We start from the raw sequence: 13905 nt of genomic DNA on the forward strand, positions 1-13905 counted from the left end.
GTGTGACAACGTGATCAGCAATAGCCAATGAGAGCTCGCCAGAGAAGAAGCCAGTGAGATGATGACGTTGTTTCGCATCACCCAGAATGTGTTGACTACAGCAGGAGGGATAACTACTATTAGTATGCATTTGTACTTGACCTTAACCATCAAAGCAGAGTTTTAAAAAAGTAAGACAAATGAGCTAAACAAACAAAAGGAAAAATAGTTACACAATAAAATAACAATAACGAGGTTATACACAAGGGGCACTGGTACCGAGTCAATGTGCAGGGTTACGGGTTAGTCGAGGTAATTGAGGTAATTTTTACATGTAGGTAGGGGTAAAGTGACGATGAATAGATAATAAACAGAGAGTAGCAGCAGCGTACGTGAAGAGTGTGAAGGAATGTGAATATATGTGTGTGTGTGTGTGTGTGTGTGTGTGTGTGTCCGTTTGTGTGTGTGTTTGAGGTGGAGACTGCGTGTGTGTGGATGGGTGGGTGGGGGGGAGAGCACTCCTCTGCCTACTTCCTCCTCTTCAATATGTGTGTGTGTGTGTGTGTGTGTGTGTGTGTGTGTGTGTGTGTGTGTGTGTGTGTGTGTGTGTGTGTGTGTGTGTGTGTGTGTGTGTGTGTGTGTGTGTGTGTGTGTGTGTGTGTGTGTGTGTGTGTGTGTGCTGGAGTGTCAGTGTATCAGAGGTGGGACCAAGTCATTGTTTTACAAGTCTAAAAGTAAATCTCAAGTCTTTGCACTCAAGTCCCAAGTCAAGAACAACAAGTATCAAGTCCTACACTTTGAGTTTCGAGTCCTAGACAAGCCATAATGTGCTCTTCAACCAAATATAATACCATTTCATATTTTTAACAAGAGTAATAGTTAGTATATTACATTTATGCAAATTATGAATGCTTTTAAAAATATCTATATATTCATTACTTTCCAAATAAATGTTATATTTCCATGGAAATACATGGGTAGCCATGAGAAAAACATTTTACCAAAATTCTATCATTATGTTAAACGTGCAACCAGAGGAAAAAACTCTGGAACAGCTATGCTCCACACACAGAGATGCATAAGAAGCTCTCCCTCGCCCTCCATTTGGCAAATCTGACCATAATTCTATCCTCCTGATTCCTGCTTACAAGCAAAAATTAAAGCAGGAAGCGCCAGTGACTAGATCAATAAAAAAGTAGTCAGATGAAGCAGATGCTAAACTACAGGACTGTTTTGCTAGCACAGACTGGAACATGTTCCGGCATTCCGCCGATGGCATTGAGGAGTACAACACATCAGTCATTGGCTTCATCAAAGTACATCGATGACATCGTCCCCACAGTGACTGTACGCACACACCCCAAACAGAATTGATTGCCCCCCCCCATCTATCTTCAGAGCTCGTACTGTTAGGTGACCTATACTGGGATATGCTTAACACCTCGGCAATCCTACAATCTACGCTAGATGCCCTCAATCTCACACAAATTATCAAGGAACCTAAGAGACACAACCCTAAATCCGTAACAATGGGCACCCTCATAGATATCATCCTGAACAACTTTCCCTCTAAATACATCTCTGCTGTCTTCAACCAGGATCTCAGTGATCACTGCCTCATTGCCTGCGTCCGTAATCGGTCCGCAGTCAAACAACCACCCCTCATCGCTGTCAAACGCTCCGTTAAACACTTCAGCGAGCAGACCTTTCTAATCGACCTGGCCCAGGTATCCTGGAAGGATATTGAACTCATCCAGTCAGTAGAGGATGTCTGGTTGCTTTTTAATTGTAAGGCTAGGGGGCAGTATCCTGAATTTCCGGTTGACTGACGTACCCAAAGTAAATTGCCTGTTACTCAGGCCCAAAAGCTAGGATATGCATATAATTGGTGGCATTGGATAGAAAACACACTGAAGTTTCTAAAACTATTACAATAATGTCTGCAAGGGTAACATAACTTATATGGAAGGCAAAAACCAGAGGGAAATCCATCCATACCTTTTTTTGGGGGGGGAGGTCACAGGCTATTTCAAAGCAAGCCTTTGGGCTATACAAAAAAATAGCTCCCAGATTGCAGTTCCTATGGCTTCCACTAGATGTTAACAGTCTTTATACAGGGTTTCAGAACAAGTGCTTAGTAGTTTTTCCAAGGTGTGCTCATCAGGAAAGGTAGGCTTTTGGCACACGTGAAAGAGGGTGCGCTCTTTGTTATTTTCCTTTCCCATTGAACACCGTTCTTTCCATCTGAAATATTATTGTTTATTTACACATTAGTCTACCTGAGGATTGGATAGAAACATTGTTTGACTTCTTTGGACTAAGTTTACCGGTAGCTCTTTGGATTCCTTTGTCTGCATGTTGAAGGAGTGGATTACTGAAATCAACTAAATATACTTTTTTGGATATAAAGAAGGACTTTATCGAACAAAATAGACATTCATTGTGTAGCTGGGACCCTTGGGATTGTAAACAGAGGAAGATCTTCAAAGGTAAGTGATTTATTTTATCGCTATTTGTGATTGTTGTGAAGCCTGGCTGGTTGAAAAAGTATTTTGATGTGGGGCGCTGTCCTCAGATAATCGCATGGTATGCTTCCGCCGTGAAGACTTTTTGAAATCAGACAACGCAGTTGGACTAACAAGAAGTTAAGATTTTAAATGATGTAAGACACTTGTACGTTCATGAATGTTTAATATTACGATTTTGTAATTTGAATTTCCACTTTCACCGGGTGTTGTCGACAGGTGTCCCGCTAGCGGTTCACGATCCCTAAGAGGTTTTAACAAACTTCCAAACGAGCTTCAATGCCATACAACACTCCTTCCATGGCCTCCAGCTGCTTTTAAATGCTAGTAAAACTAAATGCATGCTCTTCAACCGATTGCTGCCCGCATCCGCCCGTCCGACTAGCATCACTGCTCTGGACGGTTCTGACTTAGAATATATGGACAATTACAAATACCTAGGTGTCTGGTAAGACTGTAAACTCTTCTTCCAGACTCATATTAAGCATCTCCAATCCAAAATTAAATCTAGAACTGGCTTCCTATTTTGCAACAAAGCCTCCTTCACTCATGCTGCCAAACTTACCCTCGTAAAACTGATCCTTGACTTCGGCGATGTAATTTACAAAATAGCCTCTAACCCTCTACTCAGCAAATTGGATGTAGTCTGTCTATCATAGTGCCATCCGTTTTGTCACCAAAGCCCCATATACTACCCACCACTACGACTTGTATGCTCTCGTTGGCTGGCCCTCGCTACATATTCGTCGCCAAACCCACTGGTCATCTCTAAGTCTTTGATATGTAAAGCTTCGGCTTATCTCAGCTCACTGGTCACCATAGCAACACCCACCCGTAGCACGCGCTCCAGGAGGTTTATTTCACTGGTCATCCCCAAAGCCAACACCTCATTCGGCCGCCTTTCCTTCCAGTTTTCTGCTGATGAATGGAACGAATTGCAAAAATCACTGAAGCTAGAGACTTATATCCCTCTCTCTAACTTTAAGCATCAGCTCTCAGAGCAGCCTACCGATCACGGTACCTGTACACAGCTAATCTGTAAATAACTACATCATCCCCATATTGTTTTTTGTTGTTGCTCTTTTGCCCCCCGGTGTCTCTACTTGCAAATCAACATCTATCACTCCAGTGTTAATGCTAAATTGTAATTATTTCGCCTCTATGGACTTATTTTTGTTGCCTTTACCTCCCTAATCTTACTACACTTGCACACACTGTAGAAAGACATTTTCTATTGTGTCATTGACTGTACGTTTGTTTAGCACGTGGGTAACTCTGTGTTGTTGTTTTTGTCGCACTACTTTGCTTTATCTTGGCCAGGTCGCAGGTGTAAATGAGAACTTGTTCTCAACTGTCCTACCTACTAAATAAAGGTGAAAAAAAAGAAGCAGTTGATTACAGGCAGCATCCGCACTGAGCTAAAGGCTAGAGCCGCCGCTTTCAAGGAGCGGGACTCTAACCCGGAAGCTTATATGAAATACCCCTATGCCCTCAGACAAACCATCAAACAGGCACAGTCATAACAGGACTAAGATCGCATCGTACTACACCGGCTCCGATGCTCGTCAGATGTGTCAGGGCTTGCAAACCATAACAAACTACAAAGGGAATCACAACTGAGAGCTGCCCAGTGACACGTGCCTACCAGACAAGCCAGTTTGTCAGCGCATGAGTGCACCAGCTGTTCCGGAAGACTGTGTGATCACGATATCCACAGCCAAGGTGAGGAAGACCTTTAAACAAGTCAACATTCACAAGGCCACAGGGTCAGACGGATTACCAGGAAGTGTACTGCAAGCATGCGCTGACGAATTGGCAAGTGTCTTCACTGAAATTTTGTGTTAAGCAGACCCCCATAGTGCCTGTGCCCTAGAACACTAAGGTAACCTTCCTAAATGACCACCGACCCGCAGCACTCACGTCTGTAGCCATGAATTGCTTTGAGGGTAGTGCGAACGGCCCATACATCAATGGGGCCAAGCTTCCTGCCTTCCAGGACCTCTATACCAGGTGGTGTCAGGAAGATCCTAAAAATTGTCAAAGACTCCAGCCACTCTAGTCATAGACTGTTCTCTCTGCTACCGGAGCGCCAAGTCTAGGTCCAAGAGGCTGCTAAACAGCTCCCAAGCCAAAAGACTCCTGAACATCTAATCAAATGGCTATCCTTGACTATTTTGCTCTGACATGTACTGTCAGCTGTGGGACCTTATATAGACAGGTGTGTGCCTTTCCAAAATCATGTCCAATCAATTGAATTTGCCACATGTGGACTCCAATCAAGTTGTAGAATATCTCAAGGATGATACATGGAAACAGGATGCACCTGAACTCATTTTCGACATTCATAGCAAAGGGTCTGAATACTCATATAAATCAGGTATTTCAGTGTTTTATTTTTAATACATTTGCAAAATATTCAAAAATCCTGTTTTCCCTTTGTCATTATGGGGTGTTTGTAGAATGATGAGGAAATAAACGATTTAATACATTGACTGGGAATACAGACATGCATCTGTTGGTCACAGATACATACAAAAAAAGGTAGGTGCGTGAATCAGAAAACCAGTCAGTATCTGGTGTGACCACCATTTGCCTCATGTAGCGTGACACATCTCCTTCACAAAGAGTTGATCAGGATGTTGATTGTGGCCTGGGGAATGTTGTCCCACTCCTCTTCAATGGCTATGTAGCGTGACACATCTCCTTCACAAAGAGTTGATCAGGATGTTGATTGTGGCCTGGGGAATGTTGTCCCACTCCTCTTCAATGGCTATGCGATGTTTCTCGATATTGTCGGGAACTGGAGCACGCAGTCGTACACATCGATCCAGAGCATCCCAAACATACTCAATGGGTGACCTTTGGTGAGTATGCAGGCCATGGAAGAACAGGAACATTTTAAGCTTACGGGAATTGTGTACAGATCCTTACGACATGGGGCTGTGCATTATCATGTTGAAACATGAGGTGATTGCGGCAGTTGAACGGCACGGCAATGGGCCCCAGGATCTCGTCACGTTATCTCTGTGCATTCAAATTGCCATCGATAAAATAATAACTTGTTTATGCCTGCCCATGCCATAATCGCACCGCCACCATGGGGCACTCTGTTCACAACGTTGACATCAGCAAAACGCTCACCCACACGATGCCATATGCGTGGTCTGCGGTTGTGAGTCTGGTTGGACGTAGTGACAAATTCTCTAAAACGACATTGGAGGCGGCTTATGGTAGAGAAATTAACATTACATTCCCTGGCAACAGCTCTGGATGACATTACTGCATTCAGCATGTCAATTTCACTCTCCCTCAACTTGCGACATTTGTGCCATTGTGTTCTGTGACAAAACTGCACATTTTATAGTGGCCTTTCATTGTCCCCAGCACAAGGTGCACCTGTGTAATGATCATGCTGTTTAATCAGCTTATTGATGTGCTGCACCTGTCAGTTAGACAGGTTATCTTGTCAAAGGAAAAATGCTCACTAACAGAGATGTAAACAAATGTGTGCCAAAAAATCTGAGAGAAATGTGTTATTTGTGCATATTGATATTTATGGGATGTTTTATTTCAGGTCATGAAACATGGGACCAACACTTTACATGGTGATATATATTATTGTTCAGTGTATTCCCCCAGGTGCTGCAGTGTCAAAACTTAATTTCACTCATCCCAATAGTTGGACATTTGGATGTGTTGAGTGATTATTGCATATTAATTTAAACAGTCTTTCACTTCATTTAGATAGTCCTGATGCATTTCTATTGAGTGATTAATGCATCTTAATTTAAACAGTATTTCACTACATTTAGATAGTCCTGATGCATTTCTATGGAGTGATTAATGCATATTAATTTAAACAGTCTTTCACTACATTTAGATAGACCTGATGCATTTCTATTGAGTGATTAATGCATATTAATTTAAACAGTCTTTCACTACATTTAGATAGACCTGATGCATATCTACAGAGGGTTACTAGAGTTAGTAAATGCACTGAACATGCTCATCAGTTGATACATAGTTTAATGTAAAGTAAATACTCTGTAGATGCCAACTAAGCTCATCTTGTGTTTCACTTGGATAGCCCCAAGTCATACTTTATTTTTATTGTTTATTTTATTTAACCTTTGTTTAACTAGGCAAGTCAGTTAAGAGCACATTCTTATTTACAATGACAGCCTAGGAACAGTGGGTTAACTGCCTTGTTCACAGGTAGATTGACAGATTTTTACCTGGTCAGCTTGGGGATTTGATCTTGCAACCTTTCAGTTACTGGCCCAACGCTCTAACCACAAGGCTACCTGCCGCCAGATAGTTACTAGAATATGCTCTTAAATTGTAACTGATATGCAGCTGAGATTCTGCACAATTTATAGTACAATATTTAATATTTAAACTTATTTTGGGGAAGGGGGGATTGGGGCAAGTGTTTAAATTGTGCAGAATTTAGCAATCATAATATTCTGTTAGCAGAAGTTGTGAAGTGCAAGTGTGTGTGTGTGTGTGTGTGTGTGTGTGTGATTGACTGCATGTGTGCTAACAAACACAATGGATGATTCTGATATTAAATAATAGATTCATCATGCTAAACAATTTGATTAGAAAGAGAACAACTCAACGTAATGATAATTAAAATATTTGTGAATTGCATTAATATTATATCAATTGGAAGATTGATAAACTTCTAAACTTGACTGGGGACATGGTTTAAACAAAAGACAAATGGTTTATTATTCTTGAAATTAAGCTATGGTTACATAACATCGTTTTTTATGGTACATTTTTGGTCTAACCATATATTAAAACATTTTGCATTGAATGTTGTTCAATAATTCACACAAAATTATCGGTCAAAAGTTTTAGAACACCTACTCATTCAAGGGTTTTAGAACACCTACTCATTCAAGTGTTTTAGAACACCTACTCATTCAAGTGTTTTAGAACACCTACTCATTCAAGTGTTTTAGAACACCTACTCATTCAAGGGTTTTAGAACACCTACTCATTCAAGTGTTTTAGAACACCTACTCATTCAAGTTTTTTAGAACACCTACTCATTCAAGGGTTTTAGAACACCTACTCATTCAAGTGTTTTAGAACACCTACTCATTCAAGTGTTTTAGAACACCTACTCATTCAAGTGTTTTAGAACACCTACTCATTCAAGTGTTTTAGAACACCTACTCATTCAAGTGTTTTAGAACACCTACTCATTCAAGGGTTTTAGAACACCTACTCATTCAAGTGTTTTAGAACACCTACTCATTCCAGGGTTTTAGAACACCTACTCATTCAAGTGTTTTAGAACACCTACTCATTCAAGGGTTTTAGAACACCTACTCATTCAAGTGTTTTAGAACACATACTCATTCAAGTGTTTTAGAACACCTACTCATTCAAGTGTTTTAGAACACCTACTCATTCAAAAGTTTTTGAACACTTACTCATTCAAGTGTTTTAGAACACCTACTCATTCAAGTGTTTTAGAACACCTACTCATTTTGACAATTTTCTACATTGTAGAATAATAGTGAAGCCACCAACACGATGAAAAAGCACATACGGAATCCTATGGTTGAGGTCAGGTGATTGTGGAAGCCAGGTCATCTGATGCAACACTCCACCACTCTCCTTCTTGGTGAAATAGTCTAATTAACTTTTAAGAAGGCACACCTGTTAATTGAAATGCATTCCAGGTGACTACCTCATGAAGCTGGTTGAGAGAATGCCAAGAGTGTGCAAAGTTGTCAATAAGGCAAAGGGTGGCTATTTGAAGAAATCTATTTTGATTTGTTTAACACCTTTTGGGTTACTACATGATTTTACATATGTGTTAGTTCATAGTTTATGTCTTCACTATTATTCTGCAATGTAGAAAAAAGTCCAAATAAAGAAAAACCCTTGAATGAGTAGGTGTTCTAAAACTTTTGACCGGTAGTGTATGTGGTAACATGTCATGGAACACAAAGGCACCGTATTGTAGGAATGACCCACCTGTTGTTATACCCTCGGCTGAGACAGAAAGAAAGAGCTGAGTCAGCTGGGTTCAATAAGAATCACTCAAAGATGATCATAGAAACAGAAAAGGCACACAAAGAATTAGTTAATTCTATCACTGTACTTATTATCTCTCCTTTGTGGATACCCTCGCTGAAGTGTAAGTAACACCAGTGTAGATGCCATTGGATGGGAAGACCAGCTGACTGCCATTCATGCAGGTGACTTTCACTTTGGCCTCGTAGTCAAGGTCGATATTTGCTCTCCCCACTGTGATCTCAACATCCATGGTCTTCCCTGGCGGGATCTTCAGGTTGATGGTATCCGATTCTGTTATGGTCTCTGTCTTCTGCAGGCTGGTGGATTGCTCCACTCCCACGGTCAAGCTGAACCCTGATGTCACCTCGACCAGATCCGGGATCCCTGCTTTGACCGACACACTCAAGGTGGATTCTATCTTGTTGCTGACAGACCAGGAGGAAGTCTTGGTCAGTGTCTTGCTGTATGTAATGGACTCTTCTTGAACCAATGAGGTGTCGTTGTGGTGAGACACAGATTTCACATATTCTGGGGTCACCTAAAATCAACACACACACAGACACACACACAAAGATACAAATTGTTCAGACAAGACAAATAAAATTTAAGAGCTAATCATCAGTGAGGAACTTATCCATTGATTTTTAGAAAGCCAAAAATAATAATTAATGTAGCTGTATGTGTGTGACTGTCCTAGAAATGAGATGCCTGATGAATGTCGACCCCCATATTGGATTACATGTTTTAAAGTGGACAGCCCCCTTAATGTTAGAGCATCGGTAGAGTTTTCCTGAACCGTCTACACACATCTATAAAAGAGCTCACCTGGGGTTTGAAGAGGGACAGGGTGGGATACTCCATGTCAGTCAGCACGGACGACTTGATGGTGTTGATGAAGAGGAAGCCCATGCAGTCGATGTCTGAGCCATACCCTCCCTGCAGCCCCAGGCAGATTCCAGACCCCACATCTATGGTGTACTCAGTCTTCAGTCCCCAGCTGGTCATTTTTTCAAAGAACTCCCGGTTCTCACTCGTCGTGAACTTGATGGCACCCAGACGTGTGCCGGCGCCGTTACCCCACAGAGACAGCTTGGTGATGCGCTCGCCGAGGTTGAACGCAAACTCATTGAAAGTGTTCGCATCTCCAAAAGTCGCTACTTTCCCGTCGGTCAGCTCCGCCCGCACAGCTTTCACCTGCGAGCCTCCCACCGCCACTCCGATCTTCTTGAGGGTGGCACCGTTGTTCATGCCGTGGAATTCAAATGGACTGCCTCCTTGACCACCTATTAGTGTCAGTGTGGTTGCCATGTTGAGGGTGTGTGCGTGCGTCAAGTCACCTAAAAAATACACATTTTTACACATAACTCTAAGCTCCAAGTCAAAGGACATCTGATTCAGACATTCAAAGCACCAAAAGGAAATTAAAGAACAAGATATAAGGATCAAATGATAACCATGGGGTATAATGACTCATGGTTGGAATTAGAGGTCGAGCAACACATCAGTCTAGGGCAGGGCTCTCCAACCTTGTTCCTGGAGAGCTACCCTCCTATAGGTTCACACCAGGGCTCTCCAACCCTGATCATGGAAAGCTACCCTCCTGTAGGTTCACTACAACCCCAGTGGTAACTAATCTGATTCAGCTTGTCAAACAGTTAATTATTAGAATCATGTGGACTAGATTGGTATTGGAATTAAAAAATACAGGACGGTACCTCTGGTCTAGGGTGAGTAAATTGCTGCACAATCCACAGGTTACAGAGAATGACACGTTCTTAAATTGCTCCTGACTCCTCCTTGTCCTCCACTCTCCTCTAATCTTTCCATCTTTATTCACCTGGAATCTATCACACTCATTCCTTCCTCCTCAGCTGGGAACCTCAGAGTTACCATGGAGTCCCTCTCCTACTCCCAGCACCTCCCCACTCTACCTCCTGCTGTTTCTTCCTGATCAACACCATGGAGTCCCTCTCCTACTCCCAGCACCTCCCCACTCTACCTCCTCCTGTTTCTTCCTGATAAACTTGGTGACTTATGTGTAATGAAACATATTGTTGTGTAAGTGAGTGTGCCTCAAGCACTTCTAAAAATATTTCAGATGTTGCTATAATTACAAATTATCATGAATAATGATGAGTATGAATGTTACAGATGCTACATCAGAATGTGAGTTGTTTATCCTGCTGAAATTCACCTCTTTTAAATATCTGAAAGGATAAAGATGTAATTGAATTAATATAGGACAGAATTGTTTAGGACACAGGCTGCAGTATTTACAGGTATGAATGAAGATATTATGACACTGTCTAATATAGAACACTGTCAAACATTTAAAGTATACAGTATGTCCAATTAAGTCTAACATTCATATTTAGTCAAGAAATTCCTAAAACATGACTGTTAATAATTAAAACTTCATTTCTAAATGTAAATCAAAACTTTATCTCGATTTCAAATGGTTTTTTATTGGTATTTTATTTTACCGGAATTTAACTATTTAGAATCTGTAATTTCAGTATGAAATACTAGTTGTGTTAGTCAAATCAAGAGGAAAGGGAAAGTTTGGTATAAAGCACTACACTCAACATTCTACTTTATGGGAACAACTAAACATCATGCTGTCATACCACATCTGCATATCTGAGTCAAATTAATCCCTGTGATATTATAGTATAAATACAACATGAACAGGCAACAATAAATATGAATAGCTAGAGAAACCTGTGTTTAGCCACTGACCTGAACATATATTACACAGGATCAGAAGAGCTAGCTAGAGAAACCTTTGTTTAGTCACTCACCTGAACACATTACACAGGATCAGCAGAGCTAGCTAGAGAAATCTGTGTTTAGTCACTCACCTGAACACATATTACACAGGATCAGCAGAGCTAGCTAGAGAAACCTGTGTTTAGTCACTAACCTGAACACATATTACACAGGATCAGCAGAGCTAGCTAGAGAAACCTGTGTTTAGTCACTCACCTGAACACATATTACACAGTATCAGCAGAGCTAGCTAGAAAAACCTGTGTTTAGTCACTAACCTGAACACATATTACACAGGATCAGCAGGGCAGGCCAACGTCCACCATGTGAAAACAAAAACAATATTAGGCCAAGGTGAACAATGTGAATACAAAACATTATGTCATATAAACTGATGAACTACAAATGATGACCAATAAGTCAACTGTTTCATCATTTAGGTACCATTTGTTCCCTGAAATGGGCAGTTAATTAGTAATAAAATCAACCTTAGTTTACTAACATTTGCCTCAGTTTCAAAGATGGATGTAGATTCTCTAATTTAAGTAAGTTTTCATGTTATAGTTTTCATGCATTAGGTAATATTGATTTTTTAACAATTTGGTGAAGTTGTATTCATACATCCTCAGCTATCAGTATGTAAAATGTTCTGAGAGAAGACCCAGCTTCATTGACTGCCCCTCGCTCTGGAATCACTCTCGGAAGAATCATTCCAGCCAATCGTGTCCCTTCTGGGGATGTACCTGACTAATGTGCACAGTAATTAGATTTAAACAGATAAAATATACATGATGCAGAAGTTGGAGACAGATAAATGTTTGTTTGTTGGTAACATTCCTGTTCATGCATTCACTTTATATTATGGATAATACAGTTGGTGAAGTGACTGAACAAAGCCTGTTATTTGTCGAGATAGCACCAGTCACCTAGTTTGAAAATCGACAACATTTCAGCTACCTTGATGGACCATTGTCAGCAAAGTCTGATTTCTACAGACTTACCTACTGCAGCCTTAACAGAGCAAAATTGCTCACATGTAGTACTTCCGCTCTCATTTCACATTTCCCTGTAGTTCAATCATTTGGAACATGACATTTCAGAACTCAATGCTAGATGTGTCAATCAGTGTATTCAAGGTTAAGAGACAGCTTGATGTAAAGCACTACACTCAACAGTCTACTCACCTCACATTAAACATCATACTGACATCATACTTTTGAATTCAAAACAGAACAATAGGAGGCTAAAGTCAACCATGTGAAAACAAGGCAACAGTAAACATGTCGTCCCCCAAGAATGCAGTACCCCCTCTTGTGCCAATTGACATATCGCGGGTGACCAACAAATTGCAGTTAATTACCATATCTCCCGTCTTGGGCCAATTAGTGTCATTTTGTAAATGCCAAATCTGTATGGCAAGACTAATCATTAACCCAAGCTTTGTCAAAATCTTACCAGTGCTGTCTGAGATATCATGTGTTACTAACTTACAAACATACGAACGGACAGAGACAAATCCACAGTCCCCTTCCCAATATCATCGTGGGGGACAACAAACCCATACCATGCGTGTTTAACTAGACTTTATAACTGATTAAGCAACTGTTTCAGAATATAGGAAGCATTTGTTCCCTGAAAAGTTTTGTTCATTTGTTGGTCAAAATAAAAACATGCTCTCAAATATTTCCTCATATAGCAAGATGAGTTATTTAGAGACATTGTGTACTTACATACAATGATATGCAGGCCTCAGTGTTAAGGATGACTATAGAAGATCTTGATTGAAGAAAACTGATTGGTCTGATTCAATATGCAATAAACGTCTTTAAGAGTCAAGACTCTGAGTGAAGTTCAAAGTTGAAACAGCAGAATATGTGTCTCTGGAGTGGAGAAGCACTCTTTCATATAGCAGCAAAAACCCCCCACGCCCATACAAAGATGTACGTCAGACTTTACACAGAACCTTTCACCCTGAATAAACATTGTATTGTGCTTATCATGACAGGTGTGTTTGGTGGACATTCAACACCAGGGACTCCTGAAGTCCATATTAAATTAATCATTCTTTATTTTCACTTAACTGGAGAAGTTAGAACAAACACGTACAAAGTACTAGTCTGCCACAAGGTCCGCCAGGGCGGTCCCTTCAGTTCTCTTATATGTTGCTACACAACAGCAAAAAACAACATAGGCATGGTACACTGGGTTGGTTCCTGCAGGTAACTGGCTGTTATATCACACTCCCAATCACAGCCAGATGTGATGCAGCTTGGATTCAAACCAGGGTTTGCAGTGACATCTTTTTGCACTGACATGCACAGGGGGAGGTAGGTAGCCTGGTCCAGGGGCAGGTCATACACAGGGGGAGGCAGGTAGCCTGGTCCAGGGAGAAGGTCATACACAAGGGGAGGCAGGTAGCCTGGTCCAGGGGCAGGCAGAAGGTCATACACAGGGGTAGACAGGTAGCCTGGTCCAGGGGAAGGCAGAAGGTTATACACAGGGGGAGGTAGGTAGCCTGGTCCAGGGGCAGGCAGAAGGTCATACACAGGGGGAGGTAGGTAGCCTGGTCCAGTGGCAGGCAGAAGGTCATACA

The 13905-nt window shown here is 41.2% G+C and overlaps 1 protein-coding gene across 3 annotated transcripts; it reads right to left on the bottom strand.

The window, feature by feature from the left end:
- Nucleotides 1–8301: 8301 nt before the first annotated feature.
- Nucleotides 8302–13206, bottom strand: LOC110492679 (aerolysin-like protein). 3 transcript variants are annotated; one of them, XM_036947720.1, is made up of 3 exons: nucleotides 13043–13206; nucleotides 9369–9880; nucleotides 8302–9081 (listed from the first exon to the last, which is right to left on the bottom strand). In XM_036947720.1, exons 2-3 carry the CDS (start codon nucleotides 9849–9851, stop codon nucleotides 8632–8634), a joined length of 933 nt encoding a protein of 310 aa, XP_036803615.1. In that variant the 5' UTR covers nucleotides 9852–9880; nucleotides 13043–13206; the 3' UTR covers nucleotides 8302–8631. The 3 variants fall into 3 exon arrangements, with proteins under 3 accessions (XP_036803615.1, XP_036803616.1, XP_036803614.1); XM_036947721.1 differs by having other exon boundaries at nucleotides 13047–13193; XM_036947719.1 differs by lacking the exon at nucleotides 13043–13206 and adding an exon at nucleotides 11591–11645.
- Between the last annotated feature and the right edge of the window lie 699 nt (nucleotides 13207–13905).

The sequence above is a fragment of the Oncorhynchus mykiss genome, chromosome 16 (genome assembly GCF_013265735.2).
Source record: "Oncorhynchus mykiss isolate Arlee chromosome 16, USDA_OmykA_1.1, whole genome shotgun sequence".
Classification (NCBI taxonomy): domain Eukaryota; kingdom Metazoa; phylum Chordata; class Actinopteri; order Salmoniformes; family Salmonidae; genus Oncorhynchus; species Oncorhynchus mykiss.

Excerpts from the sequence above, each read along its gene's own strand:
- LOC110492679 (XM_036947719.1), bottom strand. Across the intron at positions 9,082-9,368 it reads TGTCCCTCTTCAAACCCCAG|GTGACCCCAGAATATGTGAA; the intron begins GTGAGCTCTTTT and ends TGTTGATTTTAG.